This window comes from Euprymna scolopes, chromosome 26 (genome assembly GCF_053919585.1).
Source record: "Euprymna scolopes isolate OS-2025 chromosome 26, ASM5391958v1, whole genome shotgun sequence".
NCBI classification, from domain to species: domain Eukaryota; kingdom Metazoa; phylum Mollusca; class Cephalopoda; order Sepiida; family Sepiolidae; genus Euprymna; species Euprymna scolopes.
The window spans coordinates 109,832,318-109,857,920 of NC_136507.1; the positions used below are offsets into that span (position 1 = coordinate 109,832,318).

Genomic DNA, 25,603 nt, shown 5'->3' on the forward strand with positions numbered 1-25,603 from the left:
AATTTTCCAATACATCGGTAAAGACAGTATGTTTTTCGAGCTGAATAAACATGTTAAATTGAATAAAAACACGAAAATTATATCTAGTTTGGTAGAAAAATAACTTATCTTGCCTTTGATAACATTTATTCGTTATATATTTGTTTTTTGACAACTTTTTTGAATCTATGTGTACACCCATATATATATATATATATATATATATATATATATATATATATTAGTGCACTTATTGATCCGCGCAATTTTTTAAATATTATTTTCAAGTTTAATTAAAGCTTTAAGATATATTTTTATTAAATTGTAAGGTTAAAGTACAGAATAGGTACAAAACAGTAAAACACCTTCCTCCTTCCCATGTTTCTAATAATAAGATTATTATTTCAGCACGGATCAATAAGTGCTCTAGTACTGAATAAAGAAATAACTTGTTTATTGTTACCGTGTTGATATCATCCAATCCGCCTAAAGTGTCCAAAGCTTTTGACAAATTATTAACGATGCCGGGGTAGGAAATACAGACCATTTTGCGATCAAGTTTACTCGTATCAATCGGGACAGAATCTCTGGGAAGATCTTCCGGCTTTCGAACCCATAAAGAGGAAGGTAAAATAACTTCCCGATCCATAGCAGCCTTTTCTCAGACTTTAATAAATAAAGAAAATACCAAACTTTCCTGCTAATTATTAAAAATATGATAATTTTTTTTCTTTCAAATGAAAAGCACCGCCATGATGGATAATCCTATTCGTGTTCGAAAATAAGCAGAGAATCGTATTCTCTTAGTTCCGAACTTGAATTCTCAATTATCAAGATCGACGGAATATTTTATTTGACTATGAGTCTATAAATACTTTTAATGTTTTTTTTTCCCACAAATTTTAATTATCTATAAGTAAAAAGTAAATTAAAGACAAAATATAAATCAATTATTTTAAAAATAGTTGATAAAATATATATATGCGAAACTGCTTCTTTATAAACAAAACGTTCGTTTTTCTATTCTGGGGGAAAATAATCGAATATTCAGATAGAATATATCAGTGATATATAACTACAGAAGTTATATTTTGTTTTGTTTCGTTTTTGAAAATAAATTAATTGCAACATTTAAATACTTCAATAAATATATAAAATTAGGTGATTGTAATAATTAGATTTTACGTGTTTGATAATTTTAATGATATTTGCTTTGAAACTTGTTTTTATTTTTAGATTAATTAATTTTTTCTGTGATATATTGGTCAAACTTCTTCCAACCAAAGTTCTGTAATTTTGTTATTGTTGTTTTCACCATTATGGCAGGAGAACATGTTGGCCAGCGAATCCAAACGGAAAATAATCAGTCCGAAGATGCTAAGAGGAAGTACGGTTTGATTTTATTAAGTTTTATCTCTTTACTATTTAAATAAATACATGCTTACGATAGGGCTAGTTTGTTTTTATTATTATTATTTACGATAAAATCACATTTCTGTAAGCCCCAAATTGTATATAATTACTTGTTAAATTTTTAGCAGAGGTGTAAGATGTGCAGTTTTCTATGTAAATTTAACGTAAAATGGTCTCTTACACTTGATTTTTCTCTGGGTCTTTTGTAAAAGAAAATCTCCATTAATTCACCCATGCATCTTGGTTTGTGCATTTACCATTAGTCTCTCCATTTTATGACAGGATCTAAAACGAGTATTCAATCTATTATTCCAGTATCAACCAAACACCAAACTCTGTCCCATCGCTGAATCCCTGTGCCGGCGGACGTTTAGGAAATTGACCCCCCCCCCTCTCTAAATTCTACATTTACACTTTTTCGGGTTTGTATTACTGTACACATAGATTCGAAAAAGTTGTCAAAAAACAAATATATAACAAATAAATGTTATCAAAGGCAAGATAAGTTACTTTTCTACCTAACTGGATATATTTTTTGTGTTTTTATTCAATGTAACATCTTTATTCAGCTCGAAAAACATGCAGTGTTTACCGATGTATTCGAAAATTCAAAATGGCGGCCGACTCTCTCTTTAACACGGTAAGTTTGGGAAAAGATGTTATAAATAATAAACTAGACAAAATACTATTAAAAATCAACCGAATATATGTCAACTTATGTCACGGTAACATATATTGAGCGAATTTCTAACAGTATTTTCTCTAGTTTATTATTTATAATACCTTTTCCTAAACTTACCATCTCCGAGAGAGAGTCGGCCGCCATTTTGAATTTTCCAATACATCGGTAAACACTGCATGTTTTTCGAGCTGAATAAACATGTTACATTGAATAAAAACACAAAAAATATATCCAGTTAGGTAGAAAAGTAACTTATCTTGCCTTTGATAACATTTATTTGTTATATATTTGTTTTTTGACAACTTTTTCGAATCTGTGTACAGTAATACAAACCCCGACTCACGTTTAAACGTTGTTCAAATAACACTCAAGATGAGAACAGTAGTGTAAAGAATCCAAATAATCAATCCTCATCTCAAAAATTCTGAAATGTAAAAACATTAAGTTGTACGCACAAAATGCCAAAATAGACCCCCCCCCCCAAAAAAAAAATATGAACAAATACAGTTAACACAATAACATTCTCTGTTGTTAAATATACTGCACGATTGCAGTTTGTTTATATTGAAAATATACAAAAAAAAAAAAAAAATTTTACCAGGCATATTAAAATGTAATTTTCTACCCACCTCTATAGTTTTAAACTTCTGAAACTGTAAATCTTTTTTTTTTTTTTTTTCAAAATTTGTTTCATTATTTTCATATGATTCGATAAAAGATGGCAGTCGATTGTTTTTTGGAGATGGTCAAGCTTAAAAGATAGTTTTTAAAGTTTAAGTGGGACCTATTGAAAACTCCTTTTTGGATCCTATTCAAAGGGGAGAGGCTAGTGGTAGATACACCAGCTCAGATGTGGCAGCAATACTCCATGCATGGACAAATGGTGGCCTTGTAGAGGTACAAGATACTTTCATGTGAGAGTAGTCTTCTTGCTCGATAGCGAGAACCCACCTTCTTTGCAGCAGCCTCCGCAATGTTCTAGAATAAGTTATTTTTTTTTGTTGTTTTTCTTTTTAAAAAAAGGTGAAAATCAAATTTGTTCAAACAATAAAACAATAAACTTTTAGTTTTTCTGTAAAACTAGCATGGATATCTGGTGTTGCCCGGGTGGAGAGAGTTGGTATACAAAGGGGTACTCATGCAGAGAGTGATCCATGCTGAAATAATGTTATTATTTAAAAAGTCATTCTTAACATGGGAGGGGAGGGTGTTTTGTACCTATTCTGTACTTTAACCTTACAATTGAATAAAAAAAAAACATATCATAAAACTTTAATTAAGCGTGGAAATACGACTTAAAAAATAGTGTGGATCACTCTCTGCATTAGCACCCACAAAGGATATTGAGCAACCCCCAGCCTTAAAAAAAAAAATTTCTTCAATTAAAATAGCGAGTGCTCGTATGACCGCAAAAAAAAAGAAGAAAATTAGCCGCAGTTGAACCTGTAACACAAAAGAGGAAAAGGAGGTGAAAAAGCTAACGTGCTAGCTGTCACGGCCACGACAACTTATGATGTCACAACCCTTTGAAATAACGTTTTTAAACATACATTCAGATTGCTAGGCATATTACTTGAAAATATCGATGCAAAAACTTGCAAGAAGTGGCTCAGTTCACCCAAACAGAATGAATCTTTTTGGCTAATTTTAACATATTTTTCGTCCAAGAGATCTTTCTAAGATATCAATTTTGTCATGGTCCGATGCGTATGTCAAAAGCTTTTGGCAGACATCGCTAACTTGTCATGAAGGAACGATTTTTTGCTACCCCTCCCTGTGTGTCCTGTTGAGGGTGAATGAATTACTGTTTTTTAGCCAACTTTTCGATGTTTGTCGTCTGAAGGGTCGAGCTTCAAAATGATACCGATCTCGTGAAAATCTGTCACCTCTGTGGAAAGTTTTTGCAAGACATACAAACACACACATTTTGCCTTTGATATATATAGATGACTAGCGAGGGGTACCCGGCGTTGCCCGGGTGTTTGGAGGTGTGTGGATGGGTTAAAAAAAAAAAAAGTAAGTATGAGGATCGAACCCGAACCGTTGAGGCAAAGTTGTGAAAAAAAAAATGTGCGACCTTAACCATTGCCCTACCGCGACATGCTTATGGAAACACGTTTGAATTTATTTAATTAGTTGGATTTAGCAGATGCTCGTTTTAATGAGTTAATGAGGTCAGTTTGACTGCGGGATTTCATTTACTGCTGAACGCTTTTTTCCTCGCCCCCAAGATGTTATAGGAAAAAGACTAACCCACATGCGGCAGGCGACAAATATTGAATATTTATTTTCCCGAAATCGAGCAAATTAAATAGACAGGTGAGCTTCATTGTTAAGTGTGAGATATTACGATTTGTATGTGATATAAAAAGTTTTAAAAAGTTATGAACCGACCGACCGCTTCTCTGAAAGAAGCCTTTTGTAGACACACAGAAAAAGCGAACACATATACATACATACATACATTTTCACTTTTATATTTATAGATTCCGATTGATTGAAAAGTCTCAAAATTGTTAACAGGAAATGATTGTGGTAAGGTGCATAATGACACAAATTGATGGCCTGTTCAAATCTACTTTGTTCTAAAGCAGTACTTTCATTTATAGATATTGGCAACTTTCATGTAGTCCCTCCTGTAAGTACCTGATTTTTTTTTTTACAAACCGATTACCACATATCAAGGCCTGGAGATCACTTGAGGATTAGGCACCAATAGAGAATGGGGAAATTATTGATAGTGATTTTGGCTAGACGAGTGTTTGATTTTAGAAAGAATAGGGGAAACGAATGCTCAAATCAGAATTGAGCCGGTCAAAAAGTTGTACCTTGCTGATTCATACAAATTTATTTTTAACCACTTTTTAGTGATACGATCATGGTTTCCGTATTTTAGATATGTAAAAAAAAACAAGAAAACACAACAGAATTGATATAATTGAACAATAATTTCATTTTCATTTCAAACCGCAGGGAAGAACTTGAAAGACAAATCCGAAAACGGGTGGCATCCGAAGAAAGAGCTTTCCGGATTGTAGAAAGTTTGGTAGATGTTACAGTTAGCTTTGAACGACTCAAAGATATGGTAAGTAAAAAAAATAAGATGGCTGTCAAAATAATAAACATTCCACTTAATACATATTAAATATACAAACTCTACTAATAAATATTTCTATATGGAACAATATCAGATCAAGTGTATACCAACATTATTATTTGTAATTACTCAAAATGTATCCTACAAAGTGTTTGAGATAATTTTGACAGTTTTGGAGAAAGCAAAAAACCAACATATCTTGGCCAAATAATGTATTTTCTAATTTCAAAATGCATCTTTAAGGAGATATTTTGCCAACTACAACTTGAAAAAAAAACACCCTGAACCTCCACCACAACCTTCAAATTGAATCTGAACCTGAAAAATGTGGCCTTGATTATATCCTTCAAGCAACACTTGAACACTAGTTTAATGCTAGCAATCAACTTGTTATTGATGTTACAGATGGTATGGTTGCTGCATTTTTTGACTGCATCTACACATAATAGTCAATGAGATTTCAATCAGGTGAGTTGGTTAGAGGACCAGATGCTGAGACTGTTAACATCTAAGAAGTTTTTGACACCTCTAAAGTGTGTGAACAAGAACTTATCTCTGCTATAGAAATAAAAAAAAATGCTTTGCTGAGCTGGCCCATGTTTTTTCTAAAGTCTATAATGAAGCCCCTTGTTTCTCTTATAGTTGAAAAATTGGATTCTATTCATTTTATATAACAAAAATAAAAGTTTATAATGATTACATGTATTGCCATTGCTTATTCAATTAGCTTGCTTTTGAGCAGATCAAACATGGCTTTTCAAACCTGCCAGATTCTTGTACTTTTTGCACAGCAATTGTCTTCTGCAAGTTGTTGATAGAGATCTTTTTTCAGCTTTCTTTTTCTCTTTATTTTTTTGTTGCGGATGAGATATCCTACCAGAGGTGAATGTCTGGCATTTGACAAGATGCCCTATACTCCAGAAAAAAACAACAAAAAGAAATTGAAAAATAAAGCTATAGAACCCAATCAATAACTTGCAGAGGACAATTACTGTATAAAAAAGTTGTTGATAAAGTTTTTTCAGCTTCCTTTTTCTCTTTATTTATTTATTTTTTTTTTTTTGTTGTGGATGAGATATCCTACCATGATGCCTCATACCCAGAGAAAACAAAGAGAAAAATGAATTGAAAAATAGAACCCAATCAATAACTTGCAGAGGACAATTACTGTATGAAAAAGTTGTTGATAAAGTTTTTTCAGCTTCCTTTTTCTCTTTATTTATTTATTTTTTTTTTTTTTGTTGTGGATGAGATATCCTACCATGATGCCTCATACCCAGAGAAAACAAAGAGAAAAATGAATTGAAAAATAGAACCCAATCAATAACTTGCAGAAGACAATTGCTGTATGAAAAAGTTGTTGATAAAGTTTTTTCAGCTTCCTTTTTCTCTTTATTTATTTATTTTTTTTTTTTTGTTGTGGATGAGATATCCTACCATGATGCCTCATACCCAGAGAAAACAAAGAGAAAAATGAATTGAAAAATAGAACCCAATCAATAACTTGCAGAAGACAATTGCTGTATGAAAAAGTTGTTGATAAAGTTTTTTCAGCTTCCTTTTTCTCTTTATTTATTTTTTTTTTTTTTTTTGTTGTGGATGAGATATCCTACCATGATGCCTCATACCCAGAGAAAACAAAGAGAAAAATGAATTGAAAAATAGAACCCAATTCATAACTTGCAGAAGACAATTGCTGTATGAAAAAGTTGTTGATAAAGTTTTTTCAGCTTCCTTTTTCTCTTTATTTATTTTTTTTTTTATTTTTGTTGTGGATGAGATATCCTACCATGATGCCTCATACCCAGAGAAAACAAAGAGAAAAATGAATTGAAAAATAGAACCCAATCAATAACTTGCAGAAGACAATTGCTGTATGAAAAAGTTGTTGATAAAGTTTTTTCAGCTTCCTTTTTCTCTTTATTTATTTATTTTTTTTTTTTTGTTGTGGATGAGATATCCTACCATGATGCCTCATACCCAGAGAAAACAAAGAGAAAAATGAATTGAAAAATAGAACCCAATCAATAACTTGCAGAAGACAATTGCTGTATGAAAAAGTTGTTGATAAAGTTTTTTCAGCTTCCTTTTTCTCTTTATTTATTTATTTTATTTTTTTTGTTGTGGATGAGATATCCTACCATGATGCCTCATACCCAGAGAAAACAAAGAGAAAAATGAATTGAAAAATAGAACCCAATCAATAACTTGCAGAAGACAATTGCTGTATGAAAAAGTTGTTGATAAAGTTTTTTCAGCTTCCTTTTTCTCTTTATTTATTTATTTTTATTTTTTTGTTGTGGATGAGATATCCTACCATGATGCCTCATACCCAGAGAAAACAAAGAGAAAAATGAATTGAAAAATAGAACCCAATCAATAACTTGCAGAAGACAATTGCTGTATGAAAAAGTTGTTGATAAAGTTTTTTCAGCTTCCTTTTTCTCTTTATTTATTTATTTTTTTTTTTTGTTGTGGATGAGATATCCTACCATGATGCCTCATACCCAGAGAAAACAAAGAGAAAAATGAATTGAAAAATAGAACCCAATCAATAACTTGCAGAAGACAATTGCTGTATGAAAAAGTTGTTGATAAAGTTTTTTCAGCTTCCTTTTTCTCTTTATTTATTTATTTTTTTTTTTTTGTTGTGGATGAGATATCCTACCATGATGCCTCATACCCAGAGAAAACAAAGAGAAAAATGAATTGAAAAATAGAACCCAATCAATAACTTGCAGAAGACAATTGCTGTATGAAAAAGTTGTTGATAAAGTTTTTTCAGCTTCCTTTTTCTCTTTATTTATTTATTTTTTTTTTTTTGTTGTGGATGAGATATCCTACCATGATGCCTCATACCCAGAGAAAACAAAGAGAAAAATGAATTGAAAAATAGAACCCAATCAATAACTTGCAGAAGACAATTGCTGTATGAAAAAGTTGTTGATAAAGTTTTTTCAGCTTCCTTTTTCTCTTTATTTATTTATTTTTTTTTTTTTGTTGTGGATGAGATATCCTACCATGATGCCTCATACCCAGAGAAAACAAAGAGAAAAATGAATTGAAAAATAGAACCCAATTAATAACTTGCAGAGGACAATTACTGTATGAAAAAGTTGTTGATAAAGTTTTTTCAGCTTCCTTTTTCTCTTTATTTATTTATTTTTTTTTTTTTGTTGTGGATGAGATATCCTACCATGATGCCTCATACCCAGAGAAAACAAAGAGAAAAATGAATTGAAAAATAGAACCCAATCAATAACTTGCAGAAGACAATTGCTGTATGAAAAAGTTGTTGATAAAGTTTTTTCAGCTTCCTTTTTCTCTTTATTTATTTATTTTTTTTTTTTTGTTGTGGATGAGATATCCTACCATGATGCCTCATACCCAGAGAAAACAAAGAGAAAAATGAATTGAAAAATAGAACCCAATCAATAACTTGCAGAAGACAATTGCTGTATGAAAAAGTTGTTGATAAAGTTTTTTCAGCTTCCTTTTTCTCTTTATTTATTTATTTTTTTTTTTTGTTGTGGATGAGATATCCTACCATGATGCCTCATACCCAGAGAAAACAAAGAGAAAAATGAATTGAAAAATAGAACCCAATCAATAACTTGCAGAAGACAATTGCTGTATGAAAAAGTTGTTGATAAAGTTTTTTCAGCTTCCTTTTTCTCTTTATTTATTTATTTTTTTTTTTTTGTTGTGGATGAGATATCCTACCATGATGCCTCATACCCAGAGAAAACAAAGAGAAAAATGAATTGAAAAATAGAACCCAATCAATAACTTGCAGAAGACAATTGCTGTATGAAAAAGTTGTTGATAAAGTTTTTTCAGCTTCCTTTTTCTCTTTATTTATTTATTTTTTTTTTTTTGTTGTGGATGAGATATCCTACCATGATGCCTCATACCCAGAGAAAACAAAGAGAAAAATGAATTGAAAAATAGAACCCAATCAATAACTTGCAGAAGACAATTGCTGTATGAAAAAGTTGTTGATAAAGTTTTTTCAGCTTCCTTTTTCTCTTTATTTATTTATTTTTTTTTTTTTGTTGTGGATGAGATATCCTACCATGATGCCTCATACCCAGAGAAAACAAAGAGAAAAATGAATTGAAAAATAGAACCCAATTAATAACTTGCAGAGGACAATTACTGTATGAAAAAGTTGTTGATAAAGTTTTTTCAGCTTCCTTTTTCTCTTTATTTATTTATTTTTTTTTTTTTGTTGTGGATGAGATATCCTACCATGATGCCTCATACCCAGAGAAAACAAAGAGAAAAATGAATTGAAAAATAGAACCCAATCAATAACTTGCAGAAGACAATTGCTGTATGAAAAAGTTGTTGATAAAGTTTTTTCAGCTTCCTTTTTCTCTTTATTTATTTATTTTTTTTTTTTTGTTGTGGATGAGATATCCTACCATGATGCCTCATACCCAGAGAAAACAAAGAGAAAAATGAATTGAAAAATAGAACCCAATCAATAACTTGCAGAAGACAATTGCTGTATGAAAAAGTTGTTGATAAAGTTTTTTCAGCTTCCTTTTTCTCTTTATTTATTTATTTTTTTTTTTGTTGTGGATGAGATATCCTACCATGATGCCTCATACCCAGAGAAAACAAAGAGAAAAATGAATTGAAAAATAGAACCCAATCAATAACTTGCAGAAGACAATTGCTGTATGAAAAAGTTGTTGATAAAGTTTTTTCAGCTTCCTTTTTCTCTTTATTTATTTTTTTTTTTTTTTTGTGGATGAGATATCCTACCATGATGCCTCATACCCAGAGAAAACAAAGAGAAAAATGAATTGAAAAATAGAACCCAATCAATAACTTGCAGAAGACAATTGCTGTATGAAAAAGTTGTTGATAAAGTTTTTTCAGCTTCCTTTTTCTCTTTATTTATTTATTTATTTTTTTTGTTGTGGATGAGATATCCTACCATGATGCCTCATACCCAGAGAAAACAAAGAGAAAAATGAATTGAAAAATAGAACCCAATCAATAACTTGCAGAAGACAATTGCTGTATAAAAAAGTTGTTGATAAAGTTTTTTCAGCTTCCTTTTTCTCTTTATTTATTTATTTATTTTTTTTGTTGTGGATGAGATATCCTACCATGATGCCTCATACCCAGAGAAAACAAAGAGAAAAATGAATTGAAAAATAGAACCCAATCAATAACTTGCAGAAGACAATTGCTGTATAAAAAAGTTGTTGATAAAGTTTTTTCAGCTTCCTTTTTCTCTTTATTTATTTATTTTTTTTTTTTGTTGTGGATGAGATATCCTACCATGATGCCTCATACCCAGAGAAAACAAAGAGAAAAATGAATTGAAAAATAGAACCCAATCAATAACTTGCAGAAGACAATTGCTGTATGAAAAAGTTGTTGATAAAGTTTTTTCAGCTTCCTTTTTCTCTTTATTTATTTATTTTTTTTTTTTTGTTGTGGATGAGATATCCTACCATGATGCCTCATACCCAGAGAAAACAAAGAGAAAAATGAATTGAAAAATAGAACCCAATTAATAACTTGCAGAGGACAATTACTGTATGAAAAAGTTGTTGATAAAGTTTTTTCAGCTTCCTTTTTCTCTTTATTTATTTTTTTTTTTTTTGTTGTTGTGGATGAGATATCCTACCATGATGCCTCATACCCAGAGAAAACAAAGAGAAAAATGAATTGAAAAATAGAACCCAATCAATAACTTGCAGAAGACAATTGCTGTATGAAAAAGTTGTTGATAAAGTTTTTTCAGCTTCCTTTTTCTCTTTATTTATTTATTTTTTTTTTTTTTGTTGTGGATGAGATATCCTACCATGATGCCTCATACCCAGAGAAAACAAAGAGAAAAATGAATTGAAAAATAGAACCCAATCAATAACTTGCAGAAGACAATTGCTGTATGAAAAAGTTGTTGATAAAGTTTTTTCAGCTTCCTTTTTCTCTTTATTTATTTATTTATTTTTTTTGTTGTGGATGAGATATCCTACCATGATGCCTCATACCCAGAGAAAACAAAGAGAAAAATGAATTGAAAAATAGAACCCAATCAATAACTTGCAGAAGACAATTGCTGTATGAAAAAGTTGTTGATAAAGTTTTTTCAGCTTCCTTTTTCTCTTTATTTATTTATTTTTTTTTTTTGTTGTGGATGAGATATCCTACCATGATGCCTCATACCCAGAGAAAACAAAGAGAAAAATGAATTGAAAAATAGAACCCAATCAATAACTTGCAGAAGACAATTGCTGTATGAAAAAGTTGTTGATAAAGTTTTTTCAGCTTCCTTTTTCTCTTTATTTATTTATTTATTTTTTTTGTTGTGGATGAGATATCCTACCATGATGCCTCATACCCAGAGAAAACAAAGAGAAAAATGAATTGAAAAATAGAACCCAATCAATAACTTGCAGAAGACAATTGCTGTATAAAAAAGTTGTTGATAAAGTTTTTTCAGCTTCCTTTTTCTCTTTATTTATTTATTTATTTTTTTTGTTGTGGATGAGATATCCTACCATGATGCCTCATACCCAGAGAAAACAAAGAGAAAAATGAATTGAAAAATAGAACCCAATCAATAACTTGCAGAAGACAATTGCTGTATGAAAAAGTTGTTGATAAAGTTTTTTCAGCTTCCTTTTTCTCTTTATTTATTTATTTTTTTTTTTTTTGTTGTGGATGAGATATCCTACCATGATGCCTCATACCCAGAGAAAACAAAGAGAAAAATGAATTGAAAAATAGAACCCAATCAATAACTTGCAGAAGACAATTGCTGTATGAAAAAGTTGTTGATAAAGTTTTTTCAGCTTCCTTTTTCTCTTTATTTATTTATTTTTTTTTTTTTGTTGTGGATGAGATATCCTACCATGATGCCTCATACCCAGAGAAAACAAAGAGAAAAATGAATTGAAAAATAGAACCCAATCAATAACTTGCAGAAGACAATTGCTGTATGAAAAAGTTGTTGATAAAGTTTTTTCAGCTTCCTTTTTCTCTTTATTTATTTATTTTTTTTTTTTTGTTGTGGATGAGATATCCTACCATGATGCCTCATACCCAGAGAAAACAAAGAGAAAAATGAATTGAAAAATAGAACCCAATCAATAACTTGCAGAGGACAATTACTATATGAAAGAATGTAAAAGTCTGGTTGACTTGAAAAACCAGATTCAATCTACTCAAAAGTGAGGTGATTTAACAGTTTGATGTCTTCATGTATACGAAAGATCTAATTTTCGAAATACAGTAACATGCCGACTGCATGTGTCTTAGAATGGTTGTACAAAATGCTCACTTGTTTTCCTATATTTTTTCAGGCACATTTCATCCTTCCGGCTCATTACAAGGATATTACAGAAGAAAGAGCCATTACGAAAATGTGTGGATTTCCAGTTTGCAAAACGCCACTTGGCAAAGTAAGGAAACGCGTTTCTTAGCTTGAATTGAAAACAACTGGCCCTGACGGCATTCCAATTATAGTGTTGAAAAAGCTTCAACCAGAACTTGCTCCCATACTTACAAAACTGTGTAAGCATTGTCTTAAGGAGAATTGTTTCCCAACATCTTTGAAAACTTCATCAGTATGCCCTGTATTTAAGAATTCAGGTTACAGGTCATCTCCCTCTCAGTACAGGTACTGGATATGACCTTAAACTATATCCAGTGGCGAGGCCCCAGCTTGCGGGCTTTGGGGATTGTGGAGCCACCCTTTAATTGCCATTGCTCCCACATTCACTCTGACCCGGAGTGGTAGTACCTGTTAGGGCCCCAACTATGGGTTAAATAGAAACCGACTTGAAAACAACAAATATATTCTATTAAAAAAATTTTCTTCAAAATCTTTGGATTCGGCATTAAATAACCTGAAAAGGGTTGATATGCTGTAAAACAAAAAAAAATACAACCAACCAACCTCTCAGTACAGACCAATAAGTCTCCTGTGTGTCATAAGTAAGTTGCTGGAATCCATATTAAATAAAGAAGTAGTCAACCACCTCAGCAGAAATAACCTTCTTAGTGACATGCAATATGGTTTCCATTCTGCTAGATTTACAGCAAATGTGCTAACAGTTATATCTCATAGGATTAGTGAATCTCTCAACAAAGGCTTCCTTTCTAGGGTAATTGCTCTTGATATATCAAAAGCCTTTGATAAGGAATGGAATAAATGCCTATTTCACAAGCTTCGGTATAACTGGAAATGTTTTCTCAATTATTAAATCATTTCTCTCTGATAGGCTCATAAGAATAGTGGTTAATGGGCAGAAATCAGAAGCCCACATTATTAATGCTGGTGTCCCTCAAGGTCCATCCTGAGCCCAACTCTCTTCCTGATCTACATCAATGATCTCCCAAAACACATACTTAAATCATTCGTTGACATCTATGCTGATGACACAACCATCTATGGCAACACATCAAAGGCTGTAAATGACAAAATTCTCTCTGATTCTCTTTCTTCTGATCTTGAGCAAGTGGTACAATGGGGGAAGAGGTGGCTGGTTACTTTTAATGCATCTAAAACCAAGCCTCTATCTTTACATCAGAAACGCTCTGATCCCCATCTGACATCAATTGAAATGGATAGCTCTCGTCTTGGGGAGGCTCCATATTTTGACAAGCTTCTGGGATTGACATTATTCCTGATCTGATAAATTGAATCTATAATAATATATAGGAAATTTGCATAAATTAAAATATCATATTTAAGCATATTTTATGACTGGGCTATGTTGAGCATCCCTGCTGGCTTTGATGAACACTTTTGTAGTTTTAACAAAAGAGCTATAATAATCTCGGCATTTCCATTTACACTGAACATCCACAGAATGCCAACATCAATATATTACATAGGAAAGAGTTTGCTGTGGAATTTCCACAGGTCATGCTAGTTGAAGTGTAATATAAGAAACAAGATACCAAAAATAGAAAGAGAAATATCGTTTGGTTCATCACTAATATACATCATCAACGCTCTGATCCCCATCTGCCATCAATTGAAATGGATGGCTCTCATCTAGTTGAGGCTCCATGTTTTGATAAGTTTCTGGGATTGACCTTTACTCATGACCTGAAATGGAACACGTACATCAAATCTGTTGGCAAAGTCACTGGAAAAATGGTGGGGTCCTTCTACCACTCCAGAAGATATCTCACTACTGATGCAATTCTCTATCTATATAAAAGCCAAGTATGTCTAAGGATGGAGTACTGCTGCCATATCTGGACAGGAGCTGCTAAAAATAGCCTATCCTGCCTTGACAGATTACAAAATAGACTTCGTAGCCTAGTGGGAGATGCCCCTTTTCTCTTTCCTGCAACCTCTCTCCCACAGAAGGGACGTTGCGAGCCTGTCATTGTTTTATCATTATTTCCATGTGAAATGCTCGTCTGAGCTCCAATCTCTGGTACCCCCCTCGCAAATCTTTCATGAAAAACACCCGTCTAGCTGAAATCACTGTCAGTAATTTTCCCCACTCTTTATCTGTGCCTAAATCAAAACGTAGATTCCATGAACAAAGCTTCTTTCTGAGAAGTGCACACTTGTGGAACTCTCTTCCGTTTGCCTGTTTCCCACCTGACTACAACTTGGATGTCTTCCACTCCAACATAAACAAGTTCCTGATGAACCGCCCCTTTAAGTAAGATACTTTATCAGATCTCCATTACTAGCGATTACTACGATATTATCCAATTGATTACTGTACAGGCAAAATAACCCTTATCCCCGAGTGGCCTCCAGGCCTTGATAAGTGGTGACTTCCTTGTAAAAAAAAAAGAATTTTTGTTTTTAGACAAAATAAAAAAAAAATTGTTTTAATTATGAAAATTGAGAAAACTAAATAATATTATACAATTTTTTTATTTCATAAAGTAAGGAAACATGTTTCTCAACTTGAATTTTGTTTTCACATAAAATAAAAAAAAATTTCATATGAACATTTCGAAAACAGAATAATATATGATATTTTTATTAATAAATGATTGAAAGTTAAAATAATTCATAGAAGACTTAGTGTATTTTTTTGTTTTTGTTTTTTTCATTTTATTGGTAGTATGAACCCACATCAATTCAGATTGATGGCAACCGCCAAGAACACAGAGTAACTTTTTCTCTCCATAAGGGGTCAACCACTTAGGTTAATACCACCAACAAAATGAAAAAAAAAAAGAAACACAAAGTTTTCTATCAATAAGTTGTTTTCACAACAAAAGTCTCAGAAAAGAAAAGAAAAATTGGTACTCATGCACTTATTGATCCGTGCTGAAATAATGTTATTATTTAAAAAGCCATTCTTAACATGGAGAGGGGAGGATGTTTTGTACCTATTCTGTACTTTAACCTTACAATTGAATAAAAAAAAACACATAATAAAACTTTAATAAAACTTGGAAATACAATTTAAAAAATAGCGCAGATCAGTAAGCGCATTAGCACCGAATAATTATTTTCATCATTTAATAAAAAATTATATAACATTGGCTTTCCTAATTTCCAAATTAACCTTGTTATAATAATGTTTTCAAAGATGTGACCAAATTTCTCGAAAAAAAAATATGTAGTCCAACTACACTATAATAGTGAAATTTGGAAAACAAAAAAATCGATTAAAAAAAAAACAATGGTATCTACTGACTTTTTTTTTGTCAGTTTCAACTAAAAGCAATGATATCAAATTAATTGGGATGTTAGAAGTACTTAAATATTACTGCATTATATAAAAAAAAAACTCTCATAAAAAACTCTCGCCATGTTTTTAGGAAACAAGCAAGATAATAACAAGGGAAGTAATGATTGTTAACGAACGATTTATAAACAAATTGGTAATAGTTACATGCTATTTATCTCCCTTTTAAACTCTCTGGTGTTTTTTTTTTTATCCAAACATTTTATTATTTATTTATTTATTTGCAAACTGTTATCCTCATCTTCATATTTGCTGTTAATAAAGCAACAACAACAACTATGAAGATGAGGATAACAGTTCACAAATAAAAAAACAAATTACCTCAAAGGATTTCAATAAAAAAATGATATATAAACATTTTATTTTCGCTAATAACTAATAATGTCTTCTTTAATAATTTTTTTCTGCATTATTATTTTTGTAATTATATCTGTTCATTACTGTAACATGACAGTTAAGTAGAGATCATTGGTTTGTCTTGAAATTCAATATTAAAACTTTCAAATTTCGCTGTTGGAGTGTAGTTGTACCAAAAATGTTTTACATCTCAAAGGTGTACTGTATTCCAAACTTTTCTTACCATGAACAGATCCTTCTACCTGACTTTTGAAATTTTGTTTTTTTTTGTCTGTTTTTGTCTTTGTTTTTCTTATTAATTTTATTATTTTATCTTTTCTGCAATTCATTTATATTTAATTTATTTATTCTTTATTGCTTGTATCTTCCTTAAAATTCCTTTTTACTGGAACTGGTACTTGCAATAACCCTTATCCCTGAGTGGCTTCCGGGCCTTGATAAGTGGTGATCACTGTGTAAAAAAAAAAAAAAAAAAAAAACTGGTGCTACCGGATAAAGCTGTCTGAAGATACTAGCTTTCTGATCTAAAATCTACCAAGCATTGATATTATTGTCCTTTTTTGTTTTTGTTTTACTTCCCTTTGCAAAACTAAATCATGTTCTGCAAAGTCAAACATAACAATTTTCCTCTACAAAACAACCAATCCAAATATCCTAAATAAATATTTTAAGATATTAAGATAAAAACTTTCATCAAAATTACTGAATTCTCTATTAAATAGCCTGAAAATGGTTGATATGACATAAAACAAAATAACCAAACTAAACATCACAAATAAATATTTTAATATGTTTAGAACTTGAAGCATAAAATCTTTTTCCAAAATTACATTTGGCATTAAATAACCCAAAAGGATTGATATACCATAAAACAAAACAGTCAAACGTTTTAACTGGACAGTTTAACAACAAACGCAAATGTCTTGAAATAGTTTTAACTTTGTAAAATTATGGTATAATGTTATCAATCTTTGAAGAGTATTTCTCTCATTTTTATTTCCATAGTTTACAGATAAACAATTTTCAGCTGCGACTAATAATTAGATAATTTGTTATTTTTCAGGTAACCAAGCAGAAATACCAAATATCTACAAAAACAAACAAAGTTTACGACATCACAGAGAAAAAGGTAAATAATTGAAATATTTTTAACAAATTATGACCTAAAAAATTTATTTACTCCAACACATTGTTTTATGAATTCAGTGTACGTATCGCCATGTGCTGGATATTTTTGATCACACATTTTTTCGATTAGAGTTATATGTACCATCGCTCACATTCCTATTATTTCCTATTAATCAAATATTTATTGAAGTCAAAAAGGCATTAAATAAAACAAACTTTTTAAAATCCTATTTGAAAAATTAGTTTCAGAAATTAAATCTACTATAATCCATTTTGGTTTATTTTGGTAAACAAGTCAGACATTTTAATCTTTTTTTTTAATCAAAGTTGAAAAAAAAAGATTGATTTACTTCATAATAATACTTAATAATTTGGAAGGAATTTGAAAAGATTTAAACTGTCAAAAAGTAAATTGTGGCTTTTAAATTCTTAGCAAAACGTCATGTATTAAAAGTGAAGCTATTTACAGCCAATAATTTTATAAATAGATTAAATGAACATTACCTTAATAAAATTGGTTTTTAGATGCAAACAAGAAAAATGGTGGCGAGCTGGCACCTAAATATGTAATAGTTCAGTAATGACTTAAAAGTAAAAAATTAATATAAAATGCTATTAGAAACCCATCCATTATATGTTACCATGACATATATTGGCTGGGTTACTAACAGTATAATTTTTTTTATTTTTTAAGTCATTATTGAACCGTTACATATTTAGGTGTCATTTTTCTTGTTCACACCCAAAATTAGACACTATATGTTTTTCGAACCAATTAAATGTTTTAAAGTGAGTAAAACCAGTAAAATGCTCTACAGATAGAAGAGTAACTTGCCTTTGTTTACATTTATTTTTTATATATTTGAATCTTTGACCACTTTTTCATATCGCTGTGGATTATAAAACAAAACCCAAAATCTTATTAATATTTGTAAATACAAATCTTTCTAAATTAACAAAAACACCTTATTAATATTTGTAAGCATAAAATAAATCTAATGAAACATTTTCAACAATTTTTTCATTAACATTTTATACTTTATAAGAGTTTCCCTCTTATTTCAGAACTTCTGCAGCAGTAAATGTTTTAAACAATCCAAAATATTTGAAAAACAAATTCTCACATCTTTGCTGTGGACACGAGAATTGGAACAGCCAGCAAAGTTTCTTCTGCCAGACACTGAAACGTAAGTGCTAATCTGAATAAGCACCTGTTTGTTTATACTACTATTCTCATTTTAGCAACTATTTTTTCGCCTGAGCTTCTTCAGGTGTATCTTTTCAAATTTCATAATCTTATTATGTCGAACTCGGGGAACCTATATGTAATATGAAACAGAACTTTTTAATTCACAAGAGTTATTGTTATTACTCTATCTTTGATAACTGAGTACAAATATTTACTTTTATGTTATTTTTGGTTCTTATTGATTGTGATAAATTTCAGAAGCCTAATTATATTCAACACCTTTAGCCATTACGCCATGGGTTCAATCTTTACTACAGGTGACTTGAACATGGTTTGTCATGTAAATAATTTGTTGGTATTATCTAGGTAGTGGGCTCAATAGGTAGTGGTATCTCTCTGTAGTTGCAGTAGTCAATAAAGTAATGTTGATTGTTTTCTTCTCTTTGTGACTCAAACAATGAAAGTAAGTAAAAAGGACAATTGTATTATATATAATAATAAGAGTGATAGAAGAGCCAGAAAAAATGTTTCTTCACTTTGTCGTCCAACTACTAAAAAATGCAAGATCTATTTGTTTGCTTTTTTTAAGCTTAACTGCAAATGAAATTTTTTTTATTTATTTAATGTTAATTCTTTGTGAAAAATGCTGGGGGTTTTTTTTCTACTCCCTAGAACAATATTGGGTACTTATCCAGTCTTGTTCCAATACTCCAAAAACAACTCATAAAAAATAAACAAAACGGCATGTACTCATGTGTTAGATTAAAAAAACAGTATACCATAAATTACACAAATTTAATCAAGACATTAAAAAATGAAAATATGGAAAAAAAAAAGATTATATTGTATGTATCCATTTTGAACTGAAGATCTCCGGAAAAAAATTTCACTTAATTTGATTGAGTATATTTTTTTTACAGCAGAAAAACAAGTTTTTATGACAGCACATTGAAGGTAGACATCCTTGAATTTTTTCATTTTTGTTTGGATTTTTAGAACACACCACGGGGAGATAACTCAATTTAAGTGCTGACACTCGGTCTCCATGTTTAATACTAGCTTTTCTTCCTAAAAATCGAACCTTTTGCTTGGTATCATAACAATTGTTTTTTCACTGTAAAAAAAAAAAAACTATTTGATGAAATTAAGTGAAATTTTTCGGAGAACTTTATTCCCTAATGGATATGTACAATATAAACTTTTTTCGATATTTTCCTTTTTTAATGTCTTGATTAAACTGTACAAGTACCGAAAAAACAAATTTTAGCAGCAAAATGTCTTATCTGCCATTTTCTGCTTACATGTAAGTCAACAGCCAAGGGACATAATTCAGCACACAATCATCATAATAATGACAGCTAGAAATCGTTTACTGATTCAGTTGGATCTGATTTTATAAAAACAAAAATTCTGGATAAATTTGCATAAATTTTGGTGTACAGCCACATGCATAATAAAGTTTTTTTGAGTAATTTATAATTTTTTGATATTGGTTTAAAACTAGGTAAACACCAAATATCACTAAACCCTTACACAAATTAAATCAAATATGTTTGATTTTACTGAAAGTCTGCCAACATTTGTTGATCTTTGTCTACATTATTTAAATAAGTAGTTATTGCAGAGAGGAGTGAAGAGGCACACAGGCTTTACTTGTGTGAATCTATTAACCCTTTGTGACCTAAACTATGATGTAAATGATTAAAAAGAAATTTATTGTTAATTTTATGACCTGAATTATGATGTAGATGATTAAAACAATATTTATTGTTAATTTTAGTTAGTTTAAAGGGTAATGGTACTATGATTGTCTTCAAACTGGAAAAATTACGAAATTCAATAGTTAAACAACGACTGAGGATTTTTGAATTTCATAAACTTACTTTGATTATTATCCATAGTGCTTGAAAAAAAATTGTGTTTATGACAGCAAACGAAATCCTCCATTCTCTAAGAAAGATGGCAGCATACTAAATGTAAACAATGGACAGTTGCAATCTGGAGGTATCTGACATCTGTTCAGATACTGAACTAATATGTACAAGGCGTGTTTAAATCAATTCCCACTTTATTTATGCCATTATATTCATTTATTTACGACTGAACGAATTAGTTCAACTAGGTCATAAAGGGTTAATAAATTATTTACTACACAACAAAGTTGATATACTTTTTAATCAGCATAAACATGAGGAAATAATATCTAAAATTTACAAAAACCAAAGATTTTGTTGGCGGTCAAATGGCCATTGGTATCAAGAATTAACCCTTTATAATTTGAAATATGATGTAGATGATTAAAAAAATGTTTATTGTTAATTTTAGTTAGTTTAAAGGTTAATGATACTAAGATTGTCTTCAAACTGGAAAAATAATGAAGGTCAATAGTTAAATCGTACTACTGAGAAATTTTGCATTTCATAAACTTACCGTGGTTATTATCTATAGTGCTTGAAAAAATTAGTTCAATCAGGTCACAAACTTTTAACTTTTTTATTTGTCAGAGGCTGGCTAGGAATTGAAGTTATCAGTCCAGAAACAATTTTCAATTCCGATAACTCCAATCAAGCAGAAGTTGATGAAGAGCCACCTCAAAATTCTTCAATTCTTGACAACCGTAATTGGATCAATGAATTGCATGAATCAATTTGTGCTGAGGAGACATTACACTTAAAGGAAAGCAAAAATAAAAATGAGAAGAGTGAATCTTTGCTGGATGATGCCACAGTTGATCCGTTGGAGACTGCAGCAGCTGATTTGTTGGAGGTTCCAATAGAGGATGAAAATCAGGGCTTTGATCTGCGAGATGTGTCCGACTTTCTTAAGGAACAGATGTCGGATGATGAAGATTCTGAAAGACTTTCGACAGAATTTGACTCTGATGATGATGAACCTGACAGTATGGTTGAAACCACCCCACCACTGAGACGGAAAAAAAAATCTAGCTGCTCACAAATTGACAATCTAAATGAAAGGATTTTAAATATTAACATCTCAAAAGATGAGGAAAACCCGGAGAGACAGAAAAATAGATCTGACAATAAGGTTGATTATTTAAAAAAACTACTTAAAAGCCAAAAAAAAAGTTTGTCCAGTTTCATTGATGCTGTCCCTATTGACGGCTGTGTTGAATCTCCAACCTCAGCTAGGGATGTCACCAACAAGCATGACTCTCCATCTGATCTGGTATCTGCTGCAAGCTTATCAAAGCCCAAAATAACCGAGTCTGGGAATCCAGCACCGAATCATCATCAGATCCAAAACTGTCTTCATTCGTGGATAACACAAGAATCTCTACGATATCTTGGATTGGCTAACGATGAAGAATGTGATACAGTTGAAGAATTTGAGTCGGTTACTCAAAATACAGACTTTGCAAAACTCTGTGATCGTTTAGATATGAGGGGCTTGGAATTTGATGAACTCTTGGAGGGGCGTGTTGCCCAGACAGTAAGCGGACCCAAAAGGAGCCTGCCTTCCTATGAAAAACTACAAAAGGAAACGGCCAAGTTTGGCCTGAAAGTGAAAGAATATTACAAAGCATCACCAACAAAGAAGGAAGAAAAAACGGTAAGTTTTAATGATTATATTTGATTCCAACTCCTAAAATAAACCTGTCATTGAATTATTGATGGTCAAAACATTAACTGTAGTAGTTTTCTGATCAGTTAATTTAGATTTTCTGCATTCACCTCTTCTTCCCCTCCTAAAAAGAAGGCAATGACAAGTTTTATCTCATTAAAAGAATAAATGAGTTCATGATGAAATTCTCAGTCTTAAAATTCATAAATTTTGTAAATTCTAAAAAATTTCCCTTTGGTTTTAAATAATTGTCTTTGTGCCCTCATCCAAGAACATTATTTTTACCTATACTTCTCTGAGCTTCAGAAATCCAGTCCATACACAAACACAAAAGGACTTAAATGATGCAAATTAAAACTTACAAAATTTATTATTCAAAAACAGGAATACAAAAGATTATTTTCTTATTCCATGAACTTTCGAAAATAAAATAAAAGTTTACAATTGCTAGTTAGCATAAAAATTGAAAGTTTTGAAAAATGTAATGTTCGAAAAAATAATTTAAATTGTAGAAGAATATTGAAAATGATTTCCATGAATCCCGATATAGTTAAATAAAATCCGATGAATGCTATTGATTATAAAATACAAGTAAAAAATCCATAATGGATGGATTAATATTATGTTAATGAATCCAAATAGATCAGAGTTCCAAAGTCCTTGGAAAGTTAACTTAAATTTGGAATAGATGCATTTTATTTTATTTTACTACAAAAGTGACATGTCAGTAGAAAAGATGTGGATACTTCAAATATTAAGTATAAAAATGTTGACTGAAGGATGCGGAGAAAGTCGCAAGGGGAGGTAAATCTGTAAATAAAAAATAATCCTAAAGAAGACTACAATAAAATAGTTCCATTAATTAGGTAGATCTTGCGTTATAAGTTTCTGTAGAGATTTGGGTATAAAATCTTTAACATGGCATTTCTATCAAGAGATGTGTATGGTTTTACAGTTTTGCATTTCTATGGCCAGAGACATTTTCTCTCTATAAAATTTCTTTTCATGACATATTTTAGTGATTTTATCTTCATGTAAGCATGCATATACATATACATATATATATATATATATATCATAATAATAATATGAAATCTGCATGAATTAATACATCATATTTAAGCATATTTTATGACCAGGCAATACTGGACATGCTACTTAGATATATATATATATATATATATATATATATATATATATACACACACACACAAGTAACATGACCTGCATTGCCCAATCCTAAAATATGCTTAAATATTATGTTTTAATTCATGTAGATTTCGTATCTGTTTTTATAGAACAAATTCTCTATTGATTATTATAAAGAGTAATGACTTCACCTAAATCACTTCACTAAAATTAGATAAACTTTTTTCGATGATTACATAAAGGAAATTAAAAAAATAATTAGTTTAGAATTTTGAGTAAGAAATCAGCTTGCTTTATAAATATAGCATAAAATGATTATCATTTCTGGCTTATTCTAACTTTTTAAAGATATTCATCAAATTTTGTACCACTAATCTCATCTAATTTAATCACTCAAAAATCGGAAATGAAACAAAATACTGGTAGACGATTACATTTTCACATGATTGTTAATATTTTTGGAGGTTTTTCTGGCAGTATTTTGTTTAATTTTCGATTTTGAGTTGTTATCAAGGATCCTTGTTCAGGGCGTGTGAGCAGCCATTTTTGTTCTAATTTAACAAAGTTTGTTTTGAACTAAAAACACTTTAAAACAAGTGAAGCATGCATCATCCCCCGTGAGTGCACAGTGAATGAGGCATAAAAAAAATCACTAAGTTCAGCATTGCCCCCCCCCCCCATTAAGCCCCCAAAATCCCCAGGAGACATCAAATCCTGGTGAAAATAACCAAATGGTGCAGTGTTAGGCCTTAACATATGTAAATTTGAGTTCTGCAATATGCAAAAAAAGAAATAACTAAGATCTTCATTGCTCCCCCCCTCCCCATTTAGCCCCAAAAGTCCCCAAGGCCTTAACATATTTAAATTTGAGTTCAACACCATGCTAAACTACTAAATAGATATACACAGAAAATCTTGGACAAATATGGTAAAACAGTCACAAAAATGGAGTGTTTTTATTAGCCTTAAAAAAGCCCATGGGGCACACCCAAGAGTTATTGCAAAGTATAGACAAACAAAATTATATAGAAATCAGTTAGTTACAACTTTTCAGAAAGTTTTATAAAAATCCAAGGCATCAAAATTTTTTAATAAGCGCAAAAGTGTCAATTTTAGCCATTTTAACATGAAAGGCACTCCTAGGGGATCTCGGAAAATCCATTCTGTTACTTTTTAACTCATATCATGTTTAATGTTTGTGCAAAATTTTAAAAAATTCCAAGGTGTAGTTGTTGAGAAAAGTGCGGAGAGACAAACGGATAAAGGTGAATTTATAGATCTATCCTCCTTTTGTCGGGGGACTAATAAATTCAAACAAATAAACTTATCCTGGTAGGTAGAAGAATAACTTGCATTTGATAACATTTATTTCTTGCATATTTGTTTTTGTTCTTCTAGTTATAGATTTTAAAAAAATACCCAAATATCATTTTTCTTTGTTTTTTGGGGTAGAGAACTTTTAAAATTTAAGATATAATTTCTTTTTTAATTCAATAAACTTCTGAATGTTTTCATTTTAAATATTTTATCCAAAATTTTGATAAACTCATTGTAAGATTTTCATTTATATTTTTCTCTTGTGTCTAAAATGAATAAACATCAATTAATTCAGAAGAAGACCATACAATGACAAGATCAACCGGTGCTAGCAAAATTGAAAATTGTCCAGAGCAGAACTCTCGCACACATTATTTATCCATTTATTTATTGCGGACTTTTATCCTCATCTTTTCGTTGTTGTTTCACAACGTTTCAGCCAACTATTCCTCTGGCCTTCGTCAGGTGGTTAACCACGATGGGAAAATCCAACCTTGATTGTCCTTTCGGGGCCCATAGCACAGTGGATAAAGACGTTGAATGTCATTATTTTTTATTTATTTATAACTTTTTAAAAGGTGTTTTTGCATTTAATAACCCACACTATTTTTTTGAATAGCATTTTCAAGTTAAATGATATCTATTTTTAGTTAATTGTTAGGTGAAAGTACAGAATAATTACAAAACACCCTACCCTCCCCATGTTAAATAATAGGTTTCTACATAATAATGTTATTATTTGAGCAAAAGTGCCTTTTTTGTCTTATCATTATTTGTTGTTAATTAATAAATATCACCAATATCATCTGTATAGTATGGCACAATCACGTTGACACACTGGTTCTCACCAGATCACTGAAGTTAAGCAACGTTGAGCCTGGCCAGTACCAGATGGATGGCCATTTTGGAAGGCTAGGGAAGGTTGAGCATGGGGCTAGCATGATCACCTCCAAAAAAGGACTTCTTGCTACAAAAGTATCTACAAAGTTGTAGATGGCCTATGCCCC

At 30.9% G+C, this 25,603-nt stretch overlaps 2 protein-coding genes across 2 annotated transcripts in view; one reads left to right on the plus strand and one right to left on the minus strand.

Annotated features, from left to right (window-relative positions):
- LOC145248363 (general transcription factor 3C polypeptide 5-like) overlaps nucleotides 1–762 on the minus strand; it is a 356,244-nt gene extending 355,482 nt beyond the window's left edge. The window contains exon 1 of the mRNA XM_080110286.1: nucleotides 443–762. Coding sequence (XP_079966412.1) covers nucleotides 443–628 — 186 coding nt within the window. The 5' untranslated portion in view covers nucleotides 629–762. The remainder of the gene's footprint in view (nucleotides 1–442) is intronic.
- A 459-nt stretch (nucleotides 763–1,221) lies between these two features.
- Nucleotides 1,222–25,603, plus strand: part of LOC145248362 (putative RNA polymerase II subunit B1 CTD phosphatase RPAP2) — a 38,912-nt gene continuing 14,530 nt past the window's right edge. Inside the window, exons 1-6 of the mRNA XM_080110285.1 lie at nucleotides 1,222–1,366; nucleotides 5,048–5,159; nucleotides 12,503–12,601; nucleotides 17,295–17,360; nucleotides 18,425–18,546; nucleotides 21,053–22,118. Of these exons, the coding sequence (XP_079966411.1) occupies nucleotides 1,299–1,366; nucleotides 5,048–5,159; nucleotides 12,503–12,601; nucleotides 17,295–17,360; nucleotides 18,425–18,546; nucleotides 21,053–22,118 (1,533 nt within the window). The 5' untranslated portion in view covers nucleotides 1,222–1,298. The remainder of the gene's footprint in view (nucleotides 1,367–5,047; nucleotides 5,160–12,502; nucleotides 12,602–17,294; nucleotides 17,361–18,424; nucleotides 18,547–21,052; nucleotides 22,119–25,603) is intronic.